Genomic DNA, 26280 nt, shown 5'->3' with positions numbered 1-26280 from the left:
GCTAGCCATTTACTGAGTGCTCAAGTTCCTAGGGGCAGCTGGACTTCTGGGATTGGGAGATTGGAGAGGCCTAAGGGGTCTACAACCATGCATCCTACTCCATACCCTATATTGCTTCAGATTGGGAAGCAGACTTCCTAAATAAATTTATGGCAGCCCCTGCAGGGGGTCAGGTTTGAGTACTTGCTAGTTGCTGGAGGGAGGGATTTTTGCAGGCTCAGATCTCTCCAAATATGGCCACAATTCAGCAGTATCACAGAGACTGCACAGGGTGCCTTAGTCCTTGCTGCCACTATCCATGTGAGCATGATGAAGCATGTAGAAAGATGAAACGCCAGGCCTTGCTCTGAGTAACCAAGTGACTGGGATGGTATTGGGCAGCAGTCTAGTTTAGCCAGTCCTTGCAGTAGGCAGTAGAGCATCAGATCAGGGGGCTCCCAGTTTCCTTCCCATCAGCTGAGAGTTAGTTAGTGTGGCTCAGTCTGCAAATATCCAGTACTTTCATGTTACTGGGATGAAAGAATTAAGACCTGTACTTTATTTTCTAGTATCCTGGGGTAATGGCCAGAGCCTGTTGAAATGGAAAAATGGCCAGTTCCTTGTTTTGGATCTCAGCTGAGTCATGGCATCTGTACCAGGGTGTCTGACTTTTTTTTCCCCTGGCAGCTGTTGCAGATTTGCCAAGTGAGATTATATGTACCTTCATAAAAAGGCGTGTGGCCTGGAAATATGATCTTTAGTGTTTTGGATTTTATTTTAAATTTTAAGTAAGATCATGGCAAATGAAATTAGAATCAATGATCTGTCCCTGCAGTTTCAAGAGATCTTCGTTTTCATACACAAGGAGTTTAGATGTAATGGTTTGATATACCTTACATATGGCAGGTGTACCAGTATCTTATTTTAATCCTTGTAACAAATCATATCCATTCATTATTTCACAAATATTTATTGAGAGCCTACCATGTGCCAGCAGTGTTCTAGGCACTGAGGAATACAGCAGTAAACAAAGCATGCACAAGCCCCGACCTCCTAGAGCTTAGATTCTAGTGGGAAGAGAGAAAACAGACAAAATGAATTCACAAAATATGTAGTATGTTAGATGGTAGTAAGTGCTGTTGAGAAAAATATATCAGGAAAGAGGGATAGAGAGTTTGGGAGGGGTTTACAATTTTAAATAGAATGGTCAGGGGAAAATTCATTGAGAAGATTGTGTTTGAGCAAAGACTTTAAGGAAGAGAGAGAAGGGCATGAGGCTATCTGGGGGAAACATAGGCAAAGGAAATGTTTGTAAAGGCTCCAAGGCAGTGGCATGCTCAGCATGTTCTGAGGAAAGTGGGGAGGCCCGTGTGGCTGCAGTAGAGTGAGCAAGAGGGAAAGAGGTAGTGGAGATCCAGACGGTGTAAAGCCTTCCTTGTAGGCCCTTGTAAGAACATGGACTTTTACTCTCAGTGAGAGAGGGAGAAGCTTAAGCAGAAAAGTGACTTTAATATTAGTTACATTAAAAAAAAATTTTTTTAGGGGCCGGCCCTGTGGCTTAGCGGTTAAGTGCGCGCACTCCGCTACTGGCGGCCAGGGTTCGGATCCCGGGCGTGCACCAACGCACCGCTTCTCCGACCCTGCTGAGGCCGCGTCCCACATACAGCAACTAGAAGGATGTGCAGCTATAACATACAACTATCTACTGGGGCTTTGGGGGAAAAATAAATAAATAAAATTATTAAAAAAAAAAATTTTTTTACAGCTTTATTGAGGTATTATTGAAGTATAATAGTCTGTACATGTTTAAAATGTACAATTTGATGGGTTTTGATATATGTATATATCTGTGAAACCATTAGCATAGTCAAGATAATGATCGTATCTAAAACTCTCCAAAATGTCCTCATGCCTGTTTATAATCCCTCTCCTGCCTCTGGTCAGGCAACCACTAATCTGCTGTCACTATGGATTTGTTAGCATTTTCTTGAATTTTATATAAATGGAATAGTTCAGTATGTATTCTTTTATGTCTGGCTTCTTGCTTTCAGCATAATTATTTTGAGGTCCATCCATTGTGTGAATCAATAGGTCATTCCTTTTTATTGCTGAGTAGTAAGTAGTCTGTTGTATGGATATATTATGATTTGTTTATCACTCATCTGTCAGTGGACATTTGAAGTGGTTTCTAGTTTTTGGCCGTCACAAATAAATAGCATATAGTTGGGTCTTGCTATTTTATCCATTCTGATAGTCTCTGCCTTAACTGAATATATATTTACAACATTTACATGTTAGGTGATTATTGGTGTAATTGGGTTTAAATCTGTTATCTTGCTATTTATTTTCTGTTTGGTCCAACTGTACTTGTTCTTTTCTTCTTTTTCTACCTTCTTTTGGATTGAACATTTTTTATGATTCCATTTGATTTCTTTTGTTGGCTTATTAGCTATACTTCTTCCTTTTTCTTTTTTAGTAGTTGCATTAGTGTTTATAATGTAAAATTTTAACTTGTCACAGTTTACCTTCAAGTAACATTATACCACTTCACATTTAATGTAAGAGCCTCACCAACAGTACGCTTCCCTTCTTCCTTTCCAGCCTTGGTGCTGTGGCTGTCCTACATTTTATATCTACATATGTTGTAAACCCCCCAGTAAATGATTATATATCTTTTAAAACTCAATTGTTCTTTAAAGAGATTTTAAAAATAAAAATAAGTGATTGATATTTATCCACATATTTACCATTTCTGGTGCTTTTCTTTCTTTTGTATAGATCCAGATTTCCATCTGGTATCATGTTCCTTCTGCCTGAAGGACTTCCGTTAGCATTTATTATAGTGCAGGTCTTTTGGTAATGAATTATTTCAGCTTTTGTATGTCTGAAAAAGTCTTTATTCTGACTACCTTTTTGAAAGATACTTTAGCTTGGTATTGAATTCTAGGTTCAGTACTTCAAGAGGTTTCTTCACTGTCTTCTGGTTTGCATCTTTTTCCAACAAGAAGTCTGTTGTCAGTGTTATCTTTGTTCTTCTGTGAATTATGTGATTTTTGTATCTGGCTGCTCTTAAGATTTTCTCTTTATCACTAGTTTTTTTTGGTTTTTTTTTTCAGTGAGGAAGATTAGTCCTGAGCTAACATCTATTGCCAATCCTCCTCTTTTTGCTGAGGACAGTTGGCCCTGGGCTAACATCTGTGCACATCTTCCTCTACTTTATATGTGGGATGCCTGCCACAGCATGGCTTGATAAGCAGAGCGTAAGTCTGCGCCCAGAATCCGAACCTGCAAACCCCGGAGCGGAGCGCGTGAACTTAACCACTATGCCACCAGGCTGGCCCCTCTTTATCACTAGTTTTTAGTAATTTGATTATGATGTGCTTTGTTGTACTTTTCTTCATGTTTCTTGTGCTTGGGGTTCTTTGGGCCTCTTGGATATGTGAGTTTATAATTATCATCAAATTTGGAAAGTTTTTAGCAATTATTTTTTCAAATATATTTTTCTGTCTCTCTTTCCCTCCCTTTCAGAGACTTGAATTACAAGTCTAGTCTGCTTGAAGTTGTCCCACAATTCACTGTTGCTCTTTCCATTTAAAAAAATTTCTTTTTCTTTGTTTAATTTTGCATACTTTCTCTTGCTATGTCTAGGTTCACTAATCTTTTCCTCTGTAGTGCCTCATCTCATGTTGATGCCATCCAGTTTAATTTTCATCTGAGACTCTTTTAATCTCCAGAAATTCTATTTGGGTTTTTTTTAAATATCATCCATAATCTCTCCTTAACATGCTCATACTTTCCTGTACCTTACTGAAAATATGGAATATAGTTCTAATAATGATTTTAATGTTCTCTTCTACTAATTCTATCATCTCTGTCATCTCTGGGTCTATTGAATTCCCCCCTCGCTATGGGTCACATATTCCTGCTTTTTTCTATACCTAGTAATTTTTTATTACATACAAAAAAACCACTGAATTTGACCTTGTTGTGTGTTGGATATTTTTTATTCCTTTCAATATTTTTGAGCCTTGTTCTAGGATGCAGTTAAGTTGCTTGGAAATAGTTTAATCTTTTTGAGGATTGCTTTTAAGCTTTAAGTGGGACCAGAGTAGCATTTGGGACTAATTTTTTCTTGCTACTGTCCCTTGAATTACCAGGTTTTCCCCTCTGGCTAATGGGAACACAAACTATTCCCGCCCTTGTGTGAGCACCAAGGAGTGTTCCACCTGCTCTTTTTCTTTGGTAGTTTCCTCAACTCAGGGAGACTGCCAGGCTTTGTGCAGGTCACCTCCTCCCTGTGCTGTTGCTGCAAAGTCTTTCCGGGTAGTAAGTTCAGGCAATCATAAGACTCACCTTGTTTGTTTCCCGTCTCTTAGTGATCACCGTCCTGCATTGCTTGTTGTCCAGTGTCTAAAATTTGTTTCATGTTTTTGTCCAGCTTATTAGTTGTATGGGATGAGAGGGTAAATCTAGTCCTTGTTACTCCATCATGGTTGGAAGTGGAAGTCTTTTCTGATTTATATTTTAAAGGGTGTTTTGTTGAGAACAAATTATAGGGGAACAGGAGTGGAAGCAGGAATACCAATGAGGAAGCTATTTCAGTTAATTCAGGTAAGAGATGATGGTGGCTTCGTCCAAGGTGGTAGTGGTGAAAGAAGTGAGAAATGATCAGGTTTGGGATATATTTTGATGTTCAAGCCAATAAGATTTATGATGGATTGGTATATAAAAGAAAGAGAGGAGCCCACAGTGGCACATAAGGTTTATATTATCTTCATTTTATATTTGAGAACACGAAAGCATGAGGATTTATGAGACTTGCTGAAGGTCAAACAGCCAATCTCAAACTCAGATCTTCTAATTCCAAAGCCCTGTTTCTTTCTACTGTACTACATTGACACTGAGACCATGAGCAGTATGAGCCACAAGTGCTAAAGGAGTTCAAAGAAAGGAGAGACATCTTCCTGCCTGAAAGAGTAAAGGAGCATTCACACAAAACCTCATTTGAGCTCACGGTTCCTAAAGAATGGGTAGCGTTGGGTAAGTCAAGGAGAGAGCGCATATCTGTTGAGGGGAGTAGTGTGAGCCAAAGTCATTGGCTCATTGAGCCAAATGTCATCAGAAGTCATTGAGGTCTCCTTCTGCTCAGGATTCCCTTGGTCTAGGTAAGCTTTCAATGTGGTTTCATATATACATTCTGTAAAGTTTCTCACGTTCAAAACTGAAGGGCCTAGAGTTTATTTTATTGAGAATATTTATATCTTATCTGCCTTTAGAACAAGAGGCCGAATAAACATAAATATGTTTCTTTTAAAGAAAACCCAAAAGACAAAACCTTACCAAGAACCTTAACTAAGAAAAAATAGATTCTTTACAGTAGGATTAATTTGAATGGCCATGGTAAGGAGTTTAAATTATATTCCAAATGTGATGGGAAGCCACTGAGAGTTTTTAAGAAGGAATTCACATGATCTCATCTATGGTTTTTAAAATATTACTCCGGCTAATGGGTGAAGAATAGACTGGTGGGGACAGAGAGGTGGGCAGGAAGAACCAAAGTGGGAAGAAGATCATTCAGAAATCTTTTATAGACTTAAACTGGGGTAGTAGTAGTAATGGAGGTAATGAGAATTGTTTGGACTCAGGATATATTTTAAAGGTATAATCCACAGAATTTGCTGGTTGTTTGGATGTGGGTATGAAGAAAAGGGAAAAATCAACAATAATTCATAGGTTTTTGCTTGAGCGTCTGAATGAATGGTGGCGCCGTCTGTAATGAGATGGATACAACTTAGGGAGGAGTAGCAAGCTTTAGAGGGAAGTTCAGGAGCTCTGCTTTGGAAATATTAAGTTTGAGATGTCTTTTAGACATCCAGTTGGAGACGTCGAGTAGGCATTTGGATATATGAGTCTCATGCTCAGAGGAGAGAGCACAGTTAGCAATAAAAAGCTGGATATCATTAGCATCATGGATTTAAAGCTATGAAACTGGGAAAAAATCATTTAGGGAGTGTGAAGGGAGAGAAGAAAAAATATTTCAGATCTGAGCCCCGGAACTAAATGATTTAGAGGTCAGGAAGAGAAGGAACTAGCAAAGGAAAATGAAAAATGAGCAGCTAGTGAGATAGGAGCAAAACCAGGAAAGAATCCTGTCCTAGAAACTAAATAAAGACGTATCTTGAGAAGAGTTACACAGATATTAAGGTGAACAAAAGAAGCCAAACACAAAAAACTGCATAGTGTATAATTCTACTTATAGGAAATTCAGCAAAACAAGATTAATATATAGTGATAGAGGAAAGTGGTTGAGGGACAGGGAGTTGATTGGAAAGGGGCACGTGGGAGCTTTCTGAGGTAATAGAATTTACTCTGCTTCTTGTTTTGGATGTTGTGCTATGAATGAATACAATTGCCAAGGCTCATTTAACAGAACACTTAAGATCTGTATATTTATAAAATGTAAATTATATCCCAACTTTTTTTAAAAAACAGAGGGAATTGTAACTATCAAATGCTATTAAAAGGTTACATAAGATGAGGACTGAGAGTTGACCATTCTCAATGGTGATCTTAATAATAGTGGTTGCAAAGACAAGTGGGGATGACTATCTAGAGCGGGCTAAAGAGAGAATAGCAAGTGAGGGTATGAGGATGACAAGTGCTCTGAGAACCCCTACATGGAATTTTTCCTAAACAGGGGAGCAAAGAAACCGGCCAGTCGAGGGAGGTCTATGAAAGTTTCTATTTTTATTTTTTTAAGATGGAAGAAATGACAGGCCGGTATTTGACCTTCTCCCTCTGACTTATTTCACTTTGCATTATACCCTCAATGTCCATCCATGTTGTCACAAATGGCTGGATTTCATCGTTTCTTGTGGTTGAGTAGTATTCCATTGTGTATATATACCACATCTTCTTTATCCATTCGTCCCTTGATGGGCAAATACCGTATGATTTCCTTCATTAAGTAGTAGATAATAACAACAATAAACAAACACATAGGGACAGAGATTGGATTGGTGGTTACCAGAGGGGAAGGGAGGAGGGTGAAAGGGATAATTCGGTACATGTGTGTGGTGATGGGTTGTAATTAGTATTTTGGTGGTGAACATGATGTAATCTATGCAGAAATAGAAGTACAATGATGTACACCTGAAATTTTTACAGTGTTATAAACCAATGTTACTGCAATAAACAAAAAATTAAAAAAAAAATAAAAAAATAAAGGAAGAAATGACAGGCCGGCCCCGTGGTTAAGTGCACGTGCGGTTAAGTACACGTGCTCCACGCTGGCGGGCCAGGTTCGGATCCCGGGCGCGCACCGATGCACCGCTTCTCCGGCCATGCTGAGGCCGTGTCCCACATACAGCAACTAGAAGGATGTGCGACTATGACATGCAACTATCTGCTGGGGCTGTGGGGACAAAAAGGTGGAGGATTGGCAATAGATGTTAGCTCCGAGCCGGTCTTCCTCAGCAAAAAGAGGAGGATTAGCATGGATGTTAGCTCAGGGCTGATCTTCCTCACCAAAAAAGAAAAAAAAAAGATGGAAGAAATGACAGCATGCTTTTGTGATGATGAAAATGATCCAATGAGAAGTAGAAATTCATGGCATAGCAGAGGGAGGGCACTGCAGGTGCAGACTTCTTGAATAGGGGAGTTGACTTTGATAGGAGCATGGTCTTTCCTTCTGCTATTACAGATGGGAAAGTATATGGATACAGAATTAGGCTAATAGATTTTTATAGCAGGAATATGTAGTACTTCTTTTTGTGTTGTGTTTTTTTACCCCCAGTTGAATAAAAGGCAAAGACAGCAGATGAGGGTGAGATTTGGAGAAGAGGAGTGCTCAACGTTTGAGGAGAAGATGTGAATTAGTTGTTTTGGAGAGAGAGAGCACATTGCCTAGATAAATGTAATATAGTTGACAAGACCCACTTGATATTTATCATCATAACTATAAAGAGATGCCAGCCAGCATGATTTCGAGTTTTTCTTCAGTCACCTTCAGCTGCCTGAGTGCAGTTGCAAAATAGATGAAAGTTGGGTTTAAAAGGGTTGAGATTTAAACCCTTTTAAATCCCTGGGGAATAGCAAAGTTTCAGTTAGACTAGGATTTAAAGTGAATGTTGAGAAAAGAAGTTGAGGAGGTAAGGAGTTTGCTGATGGCAGACTGAGTTCAAGGAGGTACAGTGTAAGCTTTTTTTGAAGATCAAGGAGTAGAGGGAGACTGTGTAAAGTTAGAGAATGGGAGGCTTGGGCATTTAATGATGACTGAAGTAATGAGGCTGTAAGACATGATTAGATTAGTCCTAGTGGTTTCTTGGGCAAAGGTGCATATCATTTCTAATCATAATGTTCTTGAGGTTGATCTCAGTCCTTCCAGCGGTTTCTCATCACATTTCCAATAGTTCTTTATGACATTTTGCCAGCCCTATGGTTTGGCTGTGGCCTACCCGCATAGCTTCTATAACCTACTTCTTTTCCTATCATTCTCCCCTCCTGCCACCCACTTGACTTCTTTGCTGTTTCTTGAACATTCTCTCTCTCTCTTTCTTTCTTTCTTCATAGCACTATTTACTCCAGTTTGAGGATAGAGGCTTTCTCTTGTTCCCTACTGCTTCCCTAGCACCTAGAACAGTGCCTGGTGCATAGTAGGTGTTTGGTAAATGTTTGCTTGGATGAACATAAATGGCAGGCTTCCTTGTGTATTTAAAAGATGGGCTGACTTTCAAATAAATCTATACACACTTTTCAGTAGCAGGTGTAGCATGAAATGGCTTTTTATCATGATCTGGTTTCTCTAACCACAAGAAAAAGCCTCAGACATTAACTGTTAACATGTAATGGAAAGCAGACTTTACAGAAGAAACCCAGGCTTATTTTGAAACTTATGGTGAAATGAGAGTATTACTTAACTCATTGATTAAGCAGTTTTTAAAAAATAAATTTCATAGATTGTTTCATTTTTATGGCAAGAACATTAATTTCTGTGAGATATGAGAGTATTTATGACTTGTGTTTTTTGCTCTCTAAATCAAATTGGCAATGGTCATTCTTCAGTAGATACCATTTAAGACGTGGTTGTTATCTTTAGGGAGCTTATTGTGTTTGCTTGGGCGGCAAAACCTAAACATTGGAAAAGTGCAATGGTGATACAAGATAAAAGTCAAGACAATGACAAAAGTTATTCCAAAGTGGAACACAATGGATTTTGAAATCTCACTGGTGCAGACAGTAATTGCTGACCCAGTTCAATTTAAAACAGTGTACTGCTCAGCTCGGGGAATGGTGTCGCTCCTCTGTTACTCAATAACCATTCAAGGTTTCTGGGCCCATGGTGTGCCCCTGTTATAACTGACATTTGTGTTTTCATTGCAGTTGTCGGACAAGTAACCGCAAGAGTTTGATTGTGACCTCTAGCACGTCACCTACACTACCACGGCCGCACTCACCTCTCCTTGGCCACACAGGTAAGTGCTTGAAGGTTAAGAAAGGTGAAATGAAAGAGTGGCCCAGATGCCCAATTTCTTTCCTACTTCTCACTCTGTTCAGTTCAGCATATTACATTGTCACTCCACTCAGCTGACTGAAGCATGCAGAGCTCATGGGCATGCTTTCTGTGGGAGAATGTGTTCAGTCTGTTTTTGACTCTTAGTTGTTTCTTGCCTTGATCTGTCAACATTCCTTTTGGTCTTGTACATATCTTGGGGGCAGGTATGTATCCTGGGTCCATAGCCTCTGTTCTAGTGTGTTGAGAGTGTGTTATGGCTCCAGTCACTGGGACCATGCGATGAGGGCTCCATTAACGTTTTGTCCTACCATGCCCAAGGATCAGGGCTCACAGAGATGGTTTTCTGCCTCATGGGACTCCTGATAACTTTCCCTTTATTAGAACGGGAGACAACAAAAGTGAAAGGAATATTTGTTTTAAGTTAACATTGATTTCACGTATTAGAATTGAAGCAAATGATCTCATGCATGCAGACTCTGCTCCATCTGGAATATGGGCTCCTCCAGACAATATAAGGACTAATTTACCTGTCTCTAACTGAGGAATACATAAAAATTATGAGGCTGAAGACCTCATTTGAGTTAGCCAAGTATTTTGGTCTAGACGTGTATTCTTGCCTCCGAGGGGACTCAGCTTTGTTCAAGGAGTTGCTGCACTGCTACACTGTCCATTGCTACACTGTTTGCAGTGGAAGTTCCAAACATAGGGGTAATGGAAATGGAGCAGGCTTGAAACTAGGCAGCTGTTCAGAGCTTGCTGCCTGGGTTTGGTAAGCCAGAGGCCTTGTCTGTCTGTGGGCAATAAGAGAGTACCCAAGCAGTGAAAGAGTTTGGCATCAAGCCAGGTAAGACAGATCTGATCTACTTGGGATGTCTCCTTGCACAAAGTTTACTGTGTTTTGGAGGGAGAAAGTGAGGGTGCATGTGGAGTAGTTGTTTGAGCATCCTGAGAGTGTGGTGATTCTGAAATTGATCTTTGTCTTTGAGAGAAGGGTCTCACTTTACTGGGCTCAGATCCAGCCATTCACTGTGCTCATGGCCCTTTTCCAAGAATCAGTCAAACTCTCAGACACTTAACTCGCACATTAGAAGACACCGCCAAGAGCACAGGGGGACCCAGGGAATTGGAGACATACTTGGCCTTTAAAGCAAAGTTCTCATTGTGCTTAGATACTTTCCCCCCCAAGATTGACTGGGTTATGCGTTAGATCAGATAGCACATTCTACTCTGGAACTTTGTAAAACCTCAGCATGTATTTGACCTAGGCTTTTCATCATACAGAAATAAATTTAGCGTGTCTAGACCTCGTACACAGCTATAATGTGAATACTGGGCAATACTTACTACTGGCTGCTCCTCTCTGAGATGATTATGTCTCTGTTTAGATTCCTGACGGTTAGAGTGGAAGACTAAATCTTCCTACTCAAGTGGCTTTGATTGAGAACATCATCTGGCCTTTTCAGCCTGCCTGGGTCTGTGGGCACTAGCTTAGAGTTAATGTGTGTAACATGCTTAGTACTCCATAAATTTTAGTTATCATCCTTATCATCTCTCCCCAAATCACTGCAGAATGTCCAGGCAGGCCTCAGATCCAGGGAGGAAGAATTGACTTAAAAGCCCAATTCATGGCTGTAGATTCGTTACTTACCCAGATGTTGAGGAAGGTAGTACTGATTGTTCCATACAGATCAAACTTCACAGCAGATTGTGTCCTCAAATCTTATACATCCTGATATTTGGGTCCATATGAAGTTCTAAGACTCTTTAACTTTACTTTCAAGTCTGGAATCTGTTGAATAATATGGGGCTTGTTGATTTGAAAGTAGGTCCATTTATTCCATACAGTTCAGTTTGGTATTAAATATTTATTATATATAAGTAAATTACAACTACAGTAAGGTCAATTCAGTAGGCACTTACTCTGCCCTTCTGGAAATGGAACATTCCTAGTTCATTATTTTTTTCAATTAATAAACTTTTTGTTTTAGAGCAGTTTTACGTTCACAGCAAAATTAAGCAGAAAGCATAGAGAGTTCCCATATACCCCGTCCCCACACATGCACAACTTCCCCCGCCACCAATCTCTTTCACTGGAGTGGTACATTTGTTACAGTCAGTGAACCTATATTGACATATCATTATCACCCAAAGTCCTTAGTTTACATTAGGGTTCACTCTTGCTGTTGTACGTTCTATGGGTTTTGACATATGTATGACATCAGAATACTACAGAATAGTTTCGCTGCCCTAAAAATCCTCTGTGCTCTGACTATTCATCCCTCCCTCACCTGGGGAATGCACTAATCTTTTCACTGACTCCATAGTTTTGCCTTTTCCAGAATGTCATACAGTTGGAATCATACAGTACATAGCCTTTTCATACTGGCTTATTTCACTTAGTAATATGCATTTAAGATTCCTCCATGTCTTATCAAGGCTTAATAGCTCATTTCTTTTTAGTGCTGAATAAAATTCCATTGTCTAGATGTACCACAGTTTATGAAGGACATCTGGGTGGCTTCTGAGTTTTGGCCCTTATGAGAAAAGCCATTATAAACATCCATCTGCAGATTTGTGTGTGGACATAAGTTTCACTTCATTTGAGTAAATATCAAGGAGCGTGATTGCTAGATCATAGGGTTAAGGGTATGTTTTGTTTTGTAAGAAACTGCCAAACTGTCTTCCAAAGTGGCTGTACCATTTTGCATTCCCACCAACAATGAATGACAGTTCCTGTTGCTCCACAACCTTGTCAGCATTTGGTGTTGTCAGTGTTTTGGAATTTGGCCATTCTAATAGATTTATAGTGGTATCTCACTGTTGTTTCAATTTGCATATCTCTAATGACATATGATGTTGAACATCTTTTCATATGCTTACTTGTCATCTGTATGTCTTCTTTGATGAGGTGTCTGTTCAGATCTTTTGTCCATTTTTTAATCAGATTGTTTGTTTCTTATTGTTGGGTTTTAAGTGTTATTTGTATATTTTGGATAACAGTCCTTTTTCAGATATATTTTGCAAATATTTTCTCCTAGTCTGTGGCTTGTTTTCTCATTCTCTTTTGTAGAGCAGAAGTTTTTAATCTTAGTGAAGACCAGCTTGTCAATTATTTCGTTCATGAATCATACCTTTGGTGTTGCATCTGAAACTTCATTGCCATACCCAACATCATCAAGGTTTTCTCCTATGTTATCTTGTAGGATTTTTATGGTTTTGTGTTTTATGTTTAAGTCTGTGATTAATTTTGAGTTAATTTTTATGAAGGTCTCTGTTTAGATTCATTTTTTTACATGCGGATGTTTAGTTATTCCAGCACTGTTTGTTGAAAAGACTGTCTTTTTTCCATTGTGTTGCTTTTGCTCCTTTGTCAAAAATCAGTTGACTATATTTATGTGGGTCTATTTCTGGCTCTCTATTCTCTTCCACTAATCTGTTCTTTCTCCATTACCACACAGTCTTGATTACTGTGGCTCTATAGTAAGTCTTGAAGTTGAGTAGTATCATTTTTCCAACTTTATTCTTCTCCTTAAATATTGAGTTTGCTATTCTGGGTCTTTTGCCTCTCCGTATACACTTTAGAATCAGTTTGTCAATATCCATAAAATAATTTGCTGAGACTTTGATTGTGATTGCATTGAATCTGTAAATCAAGTTGGGAAGAACTGATGTCTTGACAATATTGAGTCTTCCTATCCATGAATATGGAATATCTCTCCATTTCTCTAGTTCTTCTTTGATATCTTTCATCAGAGTTTTGTAGTTTTCCTCATAGAGATCTTGTACATATTTTGTTAGATTTATACCTAAGTGTTTCATTTTTGGGGGTGCTAATATGAATGGAAATATATTTTTAATTTCAAATTCCACTTGTTCATTGATGGTATATAGTAAACTGTTGACTTTTGTACATTAACCTTGTATCTTGCAACTTTGCTATAATTGCTTATTAGTTCCAGGAGGGTTTTTGTGGATTTTTTCAGATTTTTTGCATAGGCCATCATCATCTGTGAACAAAGAGTTTTATTTCTCTCTTTCCAATCTGTATTCCTTTTATTTCCTTTTCTTATCCTATTGCATTGGCGAGGACTTCCAGTATGATGTTGAAAAACAGTGGTAAGAAGGTACATCCGTGCTATTTTCCTAATCTTGGTGGGAAAGCTTTGAGTTTCTCACCATTAAGTATGATGTTAGCTGTAGGTTTTTTGTAGATGTTCTTTATCACATTGAGGAACTTTCCTTCTATTGCTCATTTGCTGAGAGGTTTTTTTTTTATCATGAATGAGTTTTGGATTTTGTCAAATGCTTTTTCTGCATCTGTTGATATCAGTTGATTTTGCTTCTTTAGCCTGTTGATGTGATGGATTATATTAATTGGTTTTCAAATGTTGAACTGGCCTTGCATAGCTGGGATAAATCCCACTTGGTTATGGTATATAATTCCTTTTATGCATTGTTGAATTTGATTTGCTAATATTTTGTTGAGGATTTTCCATCTATGTTTGTGAGAGATATGGTCTGTAGTTTTCTTTTCTTGTGATGTCTTTGCTTAGTTTTGGTATTAGGATAATGGTGGCCTCATAGAATAAGTTAGGAAGTATTCTCTCTGCTTGTATCTTCTGGTAGAGATTGTGGAGAGTTGGTGTAATTTCTTCCTGAAAGTTTGGTAGAATTCACCAGTGAACCTATCTGGGCCTGGTGTTTTCTGTTTTGGAAGGTTATTAATTATTGATTAAATTTCTTTAAATAGATTTAGCCTGTTCAGATTGTCTGTTTCTTCTTGTGTGAACTTTGGCAGATTTTGTCTTTTAAGAAATTAGTCTATTTAATCTAGGTTATCAAATTTATGGGCACAGAGTTGCTCATAATATTCCTTTATTATGCTTTTAATGTCCATAGAATCTGTAACGCTGTCCTCTCTTTCATTTCTGATATTAGTGATTTGTGTCTTCTCTCTTTTTTTCTTAGTTAGCCTGACTAGAGGCTTATCCATTCTGTTGGTCTTTTCAAAGAACCAGCTTTTGGTTTTGGTCATTTTCTATATTGATTTCCTGTTTTCAATTTCATTGATTTCTGTTCTAGTATTTATTATTTCTTTTCAATCTGCTTGCTTTGAATTTAGTTTGCTCTTTTTCTAGTTTCTTAAGGTGGAGACTTAGATGATTAATTTTAGATCTTCTTCTCTAGTGTAAGCTATAAATTTCTCTCTAAGCCATGCTTTGCTGCATCCCACAAATTTTGATAAGTTGTATTTTCATTTTTATTTAGTTCAAAATATTTTTAAATTTCTCTTGAGATTTCTTCTTTGACTCATGTGTTATTTGGAAGTGTGTTGTTTTAGTCTCCAGTATTTTGGGATTTTCCAGTTATCTCTCTGTTATTATTATTAAATTCCATTGTGATCTGAAAGCAGACATTGTATGATTTATGTTCTTTTGAATTTATTAAAGTGTTTTATGGCCCAGAATGTGGTCTGTCTTGATGAATGTTGCGTGTGAGCTTGAGAAGAATGTATATTCTGCTGTCATTGGGTGAAGTAGTCTATAGGTGTCAGTTATATCCAGAGTGGATTGATGATGCTGTAGAGTTCAGCTATGTCCTTACTGATTTTCTGCCTGCTGGATCTATCAATTTCTGATAGAAGAGTGTTGAAGTCTCTAGCTATAATAGTGGACTCATCTATTTCTCCTTGCAGTTCTAACAGTTTTTGTCTCACGTATTTTGAAGCTCTGTTGTTAGGTGCATACACATTAAGGATCATTATGTCTTCTGGGAGTATTGACCCCTTTATCGTTATGTGATGCCCCTCTTTATCCTGATAACTTTTGTTTCTCTGAAGTCTTCTCTGTCTGAAATTAATACAGCTATTCCCATGTTCTTTTGATTAGTGTTAGCATGATGTATCTTTCTCTATCCGTTTACTTTTTTTTTTGGTGAGGAAGATTAGCCCTGAGCTAAAATCTGTTGCCAATCCTCCTCCTTTTTTGCTGAGGAAAATTCGCCCTGGGCTAACACCCGTGCCCATCTTCCTCTACTTTATGTGGGACACTGCCACAGCATGGCTTGATGAACGGTGCATAGGTCCACGCCCGAGATCCGAACCTGCGAACCCCGGGCTGCCAAAAGAGAGCGCAGGAACTTAACCACTATGCCACGGGGCCGGCCTCTATCTGTTTACTTTTAATCTAGATTTGTCTTTATATTTAAAATGACTTTCATGTAAACAACATATAATTGGGTCTTGTTTTTTTATCCACTGTGACAATCTCTATCTTTTAATTGAAGTATGTAGACCTTTGACATTTAAGGTGATTATTGATATAGTTGGATTACTATCTACCATATTTGTTACTGTTTTCTGTTTGTTGCCTGTGTTCTTTGTTCCTTTTTTTGTCTTCTACTCTTTTTCTCCCTTTTGTAGATTTAACTGAGCGTTTTATATGATTCCATTTTTTCTCCTTTTTCAGCATATCAGTTGTGCTTTTTATTTTTTTTTTAGTGTTTGTTCCAGAGTTTGAAATATACATTTACCACTAATCCAAGTCCACTTTCAATAACACTATACTGCTTCACAGGTAGTGTGAATACCTTAGAATAACAAAAGAATCCTAATTCCTCCCTCCTGTCGTTTGTATCATCGCAGGCATTCATTTCACTTATACATAAGCATTTATATATACGTGTGTGTGCGCGCGTGCACACACGTAAGCATCCATAATCAAATACATTGTTGCTATTATTATTTTGAACAAACTGTCATGTTAGATCAATTAAGAATATGAAAAATCAGTTTTAATTTTACTTTCACTTATTCCTTCTCCAATGCTCTTTATTTCTTTATGTAGATTCTAGTTTCTGAGTTATATCATTTTCCTTTTCTCAGAACTTTTAACATTCCTTGAAAGGCAGGTCTACTGGCAACAAATTCCCTCAATTTGTTTGTCTGAGAAATCTTTATTTCTCTTTCCCTTTGGAAGGATAATTTTGCAGGGTACAGAATTTTAAGTTCGTGGGGTTTCTTTCCCCTGTCAACACTTTTAAATATTTTACTCCGCTCTCCTCTTGCTTGCATCATTTCTGAGAAGTCAGGTGTAATTCTTATTTTTGCTCCTCTCTGGGTAATTTTTTTTCCTCTGGCTTCTTTCAGGATTTTTTTCTTTATCTTTGCTTTTCTGAAGTTTGAATATGATATGCCTAGGTGTAGTTTTTTGACATTTAATCCTGCTTTGTGTTCTCTGAGCTTCCTGGATCTGTGGTTCAGTGTCTGACATTAATGTGGGGAAATTCTCAGTCATTATTGTTTCAAATATTTCTTCTCTTTCTTTCTCTGTTTCTTCTCTTTCTGGTATTCCCATTACACACGTTACATCTTTTGTAGTTGTCCCACATTCTTGGATATTCTGTTCTATTTATTTCAGTGTTTTTTTTCCTCTTTGCTTTTTGGTTTTGGAAGTTTCTAGCGTCATATCTTCAAGGTCAGAGATTCTTTCCTCAGCTGTGTCAATTCTGCTAATGAGCCCTTGCAAGGCATTCTTCATACTGTTATAGTGTTTTTGACCTCCAGCATTTCCTTTTGATTCTTTCTTAGAATTTCCATCTCTACTTACATTATCCATCTCTTCTTGCATGTTGCTTACTTTTTCCATTAAAGCCCTTAGCATATTAATCTTAGTTAAAAAAAAATCTTGCTCTGATAATTCCAATATTCCTGTCATATCTGACTCTAGTTCTGATGCTTGTTCATTCTCTTTAGACTGTGTTTTTCTCTTTTAGTATGCCTTGTAATTTTTGGTTGAAAGGCAAATATGATGTACATACAACATAAAAGGAACTGCTGTAAATAGGCCTTTAATACTGTAGTTGAAAGGTGTAGGGGGAAGGGGAGTGTCTGTAATCCTATGATGAGGTCACAGTCTTTTGGTGAGCCTATGCCCTTGGACTGTGAACTTCACCAGTGCTTCTAAGTCCTCCCCCCGCCTTAGGTGGTACAGTATGGCTGGAGAGGCTGGAGTTATTTCCCCTCTTCTAGGTAGGTTAGGCTCTGATCAAACCCCACCAGGTTAAGCTCTAATAAAATAGTTTCTCCTGAGGCTAGGCCTAGTTAAGAACAGAATGCTCTGGCATATTTCAAAATGGTTCCTTTAACCCTCCCCCGGCTGGAAACTTGAGGAGATTTTTTTTCACATACTCACTATGAGGTTGTGGTAGAACTCCTGTATGTAAAATTCACAGTAGTGTGAGGCCCCTTCTATAACTGCATCCCCCGGGAGTTTTTAACTCTCAGATGTGCACACTGAGCCTCTAGCAATTCATCAGTTACAGTTCAGGTTTTCCTGCCGTGGTGCTGGTTCACACGGAGGTTTCTACTCATGAGTTTCTGCTTTGGTAAGTTGTGATTCTCTGTATCCACCTGTCTGTGTCTCTCGTTTAGGGGGCAGAGGTTTGCCCTGTGACTGACTTCTCTGATGGATCTGAGGAGAGTTGTTTGTTTTTCAGCTTGTTCAGCTTGTTCCTTATCATTAGGATGGAGTGGCAACCTCTAAATTCCTGACCTGCCAGACCAGAAACCGGAAGTTAGTTCACTTATTTTATTGCCTATAGAGTATTCCATTGTATAACTCTACCATGGTTTACGTATTTATTTTCTTATTGATGAACATTGTATCAGTCTGGGCTTAATCAGGAGACAGAAATCACACAGTGACTTAAACAAGTGAAGTGTAATAGAATTATTAACTATAACAATAAAAAAATAACTTTAAGGGCCGGCCCCGTGGCTTAGTGGTTAAGTGCGCGCGCTCTGCTGCCGGCGGCCCGGGGTTCAGATCCCGGGTGCGCACCGACGCACTGCTCCTCTGGCCATGCTGAGGCCGCGTCCCATATACAGCAACTAGAAGGATGTGCAGCTATGACAGACAACTATCTACTGGGGCTTTGGGGGAAAAATAAATAAATAAAATCTTAAAAAAAAAAAAAAATAATAACTTTAAGATATAAGAGAAGTCTATGCGGGTGCTATAGAGCTGAGGAAAAGTACCCAGGGAAGAACAAACCTGGTAGGAAAGCTCTCTAGACTGGATTCAGACCTTGTTGGAGAAGGTGTGGTTGCAGCCCACTGGATGGCAGAGATGTGTGCTGGTTTGCCCAGGCCAGAGCTGGTGCACAATCACTGAGCAATCAGGAAGCAGCCCTCTGGAGCACTGGCAAGCCACAGCCAGTGTGCAGGCCTGCACAGAGAATGGAGGTGCTGCTGTGAGCAGGAGGCATGGAGCGTATTATAGCTATCAGAAATGACATGGAAGACAAACCCTAGGGTGCGGGTAGTGGAGCAGGCCTGAGGGAGTCAGGGCGCTAGTGTGGGCATGCCTGGAGCACAGCGTCCTTGAGGGAGGGCTGTGGAAAGGTGATCACAGGTCAGGCTAGGGATGCAAGGTTGCCAGCGTGTGACTGGGTCAGAGCTTCCCTGCACGTCTCACTCCCATACCGCTGACCGATGATGTGGTTGCTGAAACTGCACCAGGAGCCTCTTCCTTCTACAGTGTCCCACCAGCACCCTCTACTGATACAGTTTAACATCATGCTCACTATAAAGGAAAAATGCTGAAAGGAATTCTCTCCTTTACTGCAGAGCAGGTATTGAAGGATGAATTTGGAGCTGAGGTATTAAATTGGTAACCAGTACAGAAATTTAGATTATTTTCAGTTTTTCACTGTTGTGTCAATGCTGCAACAAATATCTTTCCTCATGTTCTTTTTGTATACATGTACAAAGACTGTCTAGGATTTATATGTAGGCATGGAATTGCTGACACATGGAATACACTGTATTAATTTTCAGAGTAAGATTAACAGGTCAGTGAGCATGTATATTTATATGATGTTTGTTATATATCATCTGATTTTAAACTAGTATACTGAGGTGAGGAGTATGTCTTCCTTAAGCCTTCAGCCCCTGTCGTCCAGGGTTAAGAGCAAGACCTAGTAATCCACTCCTCTTTACTCCCTGACGCTTGTAGCCTCCTCACCTCTGTCTGCCTTGAGTCCACTAGGGCTGATTTCGTTATCCCTTATACCTGTTTATGTCAGTCAACACAGAAACCCCCCCGGTACCAACCCCTCCTATCTCCTACAGCCTTAATTCCTATAAATCTCTGAACATTCCCTGTTCTGTCCCTTTTTTCTCATCTGTCTCTGACTCTTGAAACCCTTACAATATACCTTCTGGAATACACAGTGCATTATCAGCAAAATCTCCTATATGCTTAATCTTCTTCTGATGGAATCCTGGGGGAGAGGGAAGGGTTAGAACACTGGCTGTCCTACAGCCCTCTTAAGTGTTAGCTCTTGCCCCTCCCATAACCTTATACCATTGGACCTGAAAGGAAGAGTAGGTGTCCTCTTTGTCTTTTCGTTATTCTCCCTCTCTTCTTCCTAATGCCCCAAAACTTTGAATCTTATACCGTTAAATTATATCACTTACTACCCATCATTGCAGCTGTAAATATCTTAGCTCTTGACTCACTGTTGCTCTTCAGTTCTAACTCCTCTGTTATTCTTGATGGTTTCAATACACTCGTAGTTGATCTTTTCAGTTCTTAGGACTTGCAGTTCTTTGAACTCCTGTCTCCCAGTGAGCTTCTCCTGCATACTACCTCAGTCTCTTATGCCCTATACCTATGCTTTAGACCTCATCTGCATAATTTTAGTTTCATTCTTCCTGCTCTCTAGCACTACCTCCAGTCTTTCTACCTTGTGCCATCTAGAATCCTCATTCCCTAAAAAACAATCCTTTGATTCCAGGACCTCCGATCCTTGGGACCCTTAAATATGTTAAGTTTGAGATGCCTTCTATATACCAGTGTGGGTAATTCAATATATTAGTCTTGATTTCAAGAGAGGAATAGGGCTGGAGTGTGCCTGGAAGAGAACAGGAGGAGCAGGATACCTCCCCTACCTCTAGGCCCAGTGGTACAAAGAGGTGTGTGAAAGCAAACATTCGTTACTTGAGAGAGCTGCAGGGGAAGCTGTGTCCACATGGGACAGTCAAGGTTCACCTAATACGTTAAGGGCTACACTAAATATATGTCCAAGGTGCTTGGGAGTACAAAAGTAGGGATACACTGGCAGTTGGAAGACCAGTTAAGAGGCCATTGCTATTGTCACAATGTAAGGGAATGTTATAAATGGAGAAAATATATTAATATGAGAAAAAATTATGAGGTTATATCAGCAGGGATTAGAACTGATTGTCTCCACATTTCCTGCTTGGGTGATTGAGTGATGATACCCTTAACTTAAATAAGGAATATTGAAGGGAAGAATAGATGTAGGGAAAGGAAAAAGAAGATTCCAGAAATAAATCCATACATATATGGCCACTTGATTTATGACAAAAGTGACATTGGGACAATTGGATTCCATATGGAGAAATTGAAAGACTTAGCTCTTATTTCACAAAAATCAATTCCAGATGAACTGTAGATTTTTTTTTCAGCTTCATTAAGGTATAATTGACAAATAAAATTGTAAAATATTTAAAGTGTACAATGTCATGATTTGATATACATAGATTTAAATGTTAAAGACAAAATACTAAACTTTTAGAAGGTACACAGGAGAATACCTTCATTTTTTAAAAGGACATGAAAAGATTAATAAATTTGACTACATTAAAATTAAAAATTTCTAGTCATCAAAAGATACCATGAAAAGGCAAGCCACAAAGTGGGAGAAGATAATTATGACATTTAAAACTGACAAAGAGCTTGGATTCAGAACGTTTAAAGAACTCCAGCAAATCCATAAAATAAAAAGATAGTGTCATTGAAAAATGGCCGAGAGACTTGAACAGGCAGTTCACAAAAGCAATCCAAATGGCCAATAAATACATGAAAAAAATACTTTAATCTCATTGGTATTTATGGAAATGCAAAATAAAATCACAATGATACCATTGTATTGTCACCAAAAATGGCTTAAATTAAGGTGACAAAACCGTGTATACATAAGTATGTGAAACAGTGGGAACTCTTAACTGGTGGAACTACTGGTTCTACCAGTTCTAGTGGGAACTACTAGTAGAAGTATGGATTGGTACAACCATTTTGCAAAAACAGTTTGGCGTTTTCTTATGTAAAGTTTATTTTTTTATTTTATTTTTTTTGTTTTTTGTAACATCCATGCTAATCCTCCTCTTTTTGCTGAGGAAGACCAGGTCTGAGCTAACATCTATTGCCAGTCCTCCTCCTTTTTTTTCCCCCAAGGCCCCAGTAGATAGCTGTATGTCATAGTTGCACATCCTTCTAGTTGCTGTATGTGGTACGTGGCCTCAGCATGGCCGGAGAAGCGGTGCGTCGGTGCGCGCCCAGGATCCGAAACCAGGCTGCCAGCAGTGGAGCGCACAAACTTAACTGCTAAGCCCCGGGGGCCGGCCCCACTTATGTAAAGTTTCAAAGCAGACAAACTAGACAACAAAAGGCCACTTATTGTATGATTCCATTTCTATGAAATGTCCAGGATAAGCAATTCCATAGAAACAGAAAGTAGATTAGTGGTTGCCAGGAGCTTGGGGGAGAGGGGAATGAGAAGTGACTGCTAACAGGTATGGTTTCTTTTTTGAGTGATAAAAATGTTCTGGAAGTAGATAGTGATGATGGTTGTACAACTTTGTGAATATACTAAAAACCACCAAACTGTACACTTTAAAAAGGTGAATTTTATCATATGTGAATTATATCTCAGTTTTTAAAATTGTATGAGAAAAAACTAAACTCGAGTATTTAGAGATGCATACTTATTTGGTGAAGCTATAAGGAAATGATTGACATAAAAGTGAGGGTAATATTAGCCTTTATTGGGAGGGGGAGGGGTTTGACTGGCAGGATTACATAGAGGGATTTTGAAAGATGGCATTGTCAGCCTGGATCGTGTTTACACAGGTGCTTACTATATAATCATGTTTATTTATAACTAGTAACTGTGTAAGTGAAGCAACTGGTTCAAGGTCACCTGACTGCTCCCAGTTCTGTTCGTTTGTTTATATGTTTCCTTATAACTTGTTTCTCTGACATGGATGATTACTTGCCTTTGAACTATCTCATCCAGCTGCTAAACTGTGTGGTAAAGTTGAAAAGGCCTGCTTGCTGGGCTGCTGGGTTTTGTATCAGATTTTTTGTCCTGTTGAACCATCTGGCTTTTTTTTTTTTTTTGAGGAAGATTGGCCCTGTGCTAACATCTGTTGCCAATCTTGCTCTTTTTTCTCCCCAATGCCCCAGTACATAGTTGTGTATCATAGTTGTAGAGTTGTAGCTCTTCTATATGGGATGCCGCCTCAGTGTGGCTTAATGAGTGGTGAATAGGTCTGTACACCAGGATCCGAACCTGGCAAACCCTGGGCCGCCAAAGCGGAAGGCACGAACTTAACCCCTGCACCATCAGGCTGGCTCCTGGCTGTTTTTAAGAAAGAGTTCTTCTGAATGATGTGATTTTTCTGGCATCAGAACTGTAAATGTAAGTCAGAAATGTAAATATAATTACATCAGAAATGTAAATGTAAATTGATTCTTTAAGAATCAATTTAAATAGTTTTTTCAAGATGTTAATATTCTAACATCTTAATCTTCCCTCAAAGTAAGACTAATTCAAATTACTGATTTTATTCTGTCACAAACTTCATATTAGTGATTTTGGCCTTTTTAAGGTAAAATGAATATTGGAGAAGTAAAGAAAACAGAGTAAAGATAGCACAAACTTTTTAGGACTTAACATTTGTTGTATAATAAACAATTTCTCTGGTCTTTATCCCAGGTTTCTGGCACAGAGCTTCAAAAAACCTTGGAATTTCCTGAGTGATAGGATTGTCTTTTTTATGCTATTGAGGCAACTCAAGGTGGCCCCCTAGATAGTTTCAGGATGATGGCTGCTCACCAGGAAGATCAACCAGATGATTAGAAACTTGGGACTTGGGATCAGCCCAACCTCCTGGAGAGAGAACAGGAACTGGAGATTGAGTTCATTTGTGCAGCCAATGATTTAATCAGTTATGCTTATGTAGTGAAACCCCAATAAAAACTGTAGGTACCAAAGCTCAGAGTAAAAGCTTCCTGGTTGGTGAATGCATTTATGTGCTGAGAGGGTGATGCACCCTGATTCCACGAGAAAGAGGGCACAGGAGCTCTGCATTCCTTCCTTGACCTCACCTGTGTGTATCCTTTATAATAAAACTGTAATAAAAATATAACACTTTCTGAGTTCTCTGAGTTGTTCTAATGAATTAGTGAACCTAGAGGCAGGAGATGTGGAAACCTCCAAATTTATAGTCAGTAGATCAGAAGTACAGGTGGCCTTGGGTACCTCTCTCCCCGAGTGATTTGTGACTGGTGTAGGAAGTGAGGCAGTCTTGTTGAGGACTTTGCCCTTAACCTGTCAGGTCTGTACTAACTCCCTGTGCTTGTTGTCAGAATTGAATTGCAGGACACCCAGTTGGTGTTGGAATAGTATCTTTTGAAGTCTGTTGGAGCCTTGCCAGTTAGAAGGAATGCTGGTTATAATCTGTTCATTATTTCATCAGCTTCCAGATGGTGGGATTCCATTGTTGGAGAATTAGTATCAGTTTTTCCTTTAGTGTTTGGTAGAGTTCATCAGTGAAACATCTGAGACTGATGCTTTCTTTTTTGGAAGATTATTAATATTGATTCATTTTCTTTAGTAAGTTCTTTCTTTTTTATCCAGTCTGATAATCTCTGCCTTTTAATTGGGGCTTATAGACTATTTGCATTTACAGTTGTTGTTGAATATGATTTACTTGAAATCTGTCATCTTCCTATTTTCTAGTTGTGCCATCTGCCTTTCCTTCTGCTCTTTTTCTGTTTTGCTCTTTTTCTGTTTTATTTGGGGTTAAATGTTTTTTACGATTCCATTTTATATCCTTTATTGGCTTATGAGCTATACCTCTTTGTTATTTAGTGGTTGCATTAGCATGTATGGTCTATATCTTTAACTTATCACCATATATTATGCCACTTCACATATAGTATAAGAATAATACTATTCATTACTCCCCTCCCAACGTTTATGTAATTGTTTTCAAAGTTTTTATTCTCATATGTTATAAACCCCACACTACCTTATTATTATTTTTGTTTAAACATTATTATTTTTTGAAGAGATTTAAATAATAAGAAAACAATCTTATGTATTTTCCCATGTAGTTAAGTTTTCCAGTGCTCTTCATTCTTTTGTATAGATCCATGTTCTACCGGTATCATTTTCCTTCTGCCTAAAGGACTTTTTAAAAATATTTCTTGTAGTGCGGTCTGCTGCTACGGATTTTGTTTGGCTTTTTTATCTGAAAAGATCTTTGTTTCACCTTTGTTTTTTAAAAATATTTTCACTGGTGCAGTGACTTCTGACACTAATAGTCCAGAATTAGGCCAAACTTTACAGGTTATGGGCACAATCTTCCACAAAACTATCATTACTTTAGATACCAGCTGCAAGCTTGGGGATTCTCAGACCACCCATAATTCTGACCAACTGGATACAAATTTAGAGTTCCCCCTACCTCCTCAGGTTCAGTAATTCACTAGAATGTTCACAGAACCCCCGGAAAGCACTATACTTACAAATACAGTTTTATTATAGCAAAAAGGATACAAATCAGAACCAGCCAAAACAAGAGACTTACAGGGCAAGGTCTGGGAGGGCCTCACATGTGAAGCTTCCAAGAAGTGCCTTCTCCCCATGAAGTCTGGATGTGTCACCCTTTTGGCACTTTCATGTGTAAACAATATGCAGACCAGGAAAGCTCACCAAAGCTTTGGTGTCCAGAGTGTTTACTGGGGTTTCATTATGTAGACATGATTGCTTGACTCATTGGCTGTGTGTTTGAACTAAGTCTAGCCCCACTCCATTTCCTTGAGGTCAGACTGATATCAGATGGCTTAAAGCCCCAACCCTCTAATCATGTGGGTAGTCTTTCTGGCATGGCCAGCCCCCAGCCTGAGTCATCTCATTCACATAAACTATCAGGCCCCACCATGAATAACAAAGACACTCCTGTCACTTAGGAAATTCCAAGGATTTAGAGGCTCACTCCCAGGAACTAGGGACAAAGGCCACCAAATTCTTTATTACACAATAGCTGTGTGTAGAATTCTAGGTTGATAGAGTTTATTTTTCTTTCCATAATTTAAAGATATTGTTCCATTTTCTTCTTGCATTGTTTTCAATGAGAATCCTTACCTATGTTCCTCTGTATATAACATCTTTCCCACCCCACCCCTCCCTCCACCACCCAGCTGCTTTAAAAATTTTTCTTTTTATAATGATTTTTGAGCAATTTGAATATAATGTGCTTTGGTGTAGTTTTCTTCCTCTTTCTTATGCTTAGGGTTCTTGGAGATTCTTGGATATGTGGGTTTATAATTTGGAAAATTGTTGGGGCCAGCCCTGTGGCCTAGTGGTTAAGTTCGGTGCGCTCCCCTTCAGCGGCCCAGATTCGGTTCTTAGGCACCAAACTACATCACTCGTTGGCAGCCATGCTGTGGTGGCGACCCACATACAACATAGAGGAAGACTGGCATAGATGTTAGCTCAGGGGGATTCTTTCTTAGGAAAAAAAAAAAATGGAAAATTTTTAGCCATTTCTTAAAATATGTTTTCTGTATCCCCCATTCTCTTCTCCTTGAAGGATTATTAGGCTGCTTGAAGTTTCCTCACATGTCAGTGGTGTTCTGTTTATTATTATTATTATTATTACTATTGCAGCTTTTTTTCCTCTTAGTGTT

General features: G+C 38.8%; 1 protein-coding gene across 5 annotated transcripts in view; it reads left to right on the top strand.

Moving 5' to 3' along the window:
• The window catches only part of MAST2 (microtubule associated serine/threonine kinase 2), a 229096-nt gene that overhangs the window by 165786 nt on the left and 37030 nt on the right, over window positions 1-26280 (top strand). For all 5 annotated transcript variants that reach the window (XM_087446021.1, XM_087446018.1, XM_087446020.1 and 2 more), the window contains one exon: window positions 9361-9452. In XM_087446021.1, the coding sequence (XP_087302147.1) occupies window positions 9361-9452 (92 nt within the window). The remainder of the gene's footprint in view (window positions 1-9360; window positions 9453-26280) is intronic.

Source organism: Ceratotherium simum, chromosome 22, assembly GCF_057802395.1.
Source record: "Ceratotherium simum simum isolate JZ-2026a chromosome 22, ASM5780239v1, whole genome shotgun sequence".
Lineage (NCBI taxonomy): Eukaryota > Metazoa > Chordata > Mammalia > Perissodactyla > Rhinocerotidae > Ceratotherium > Ceratotherium simum.
Note: the sequence above shows the minus strand (reverse complement) of the source record. Positions and strands in the feature narration are given on the sequence as shown.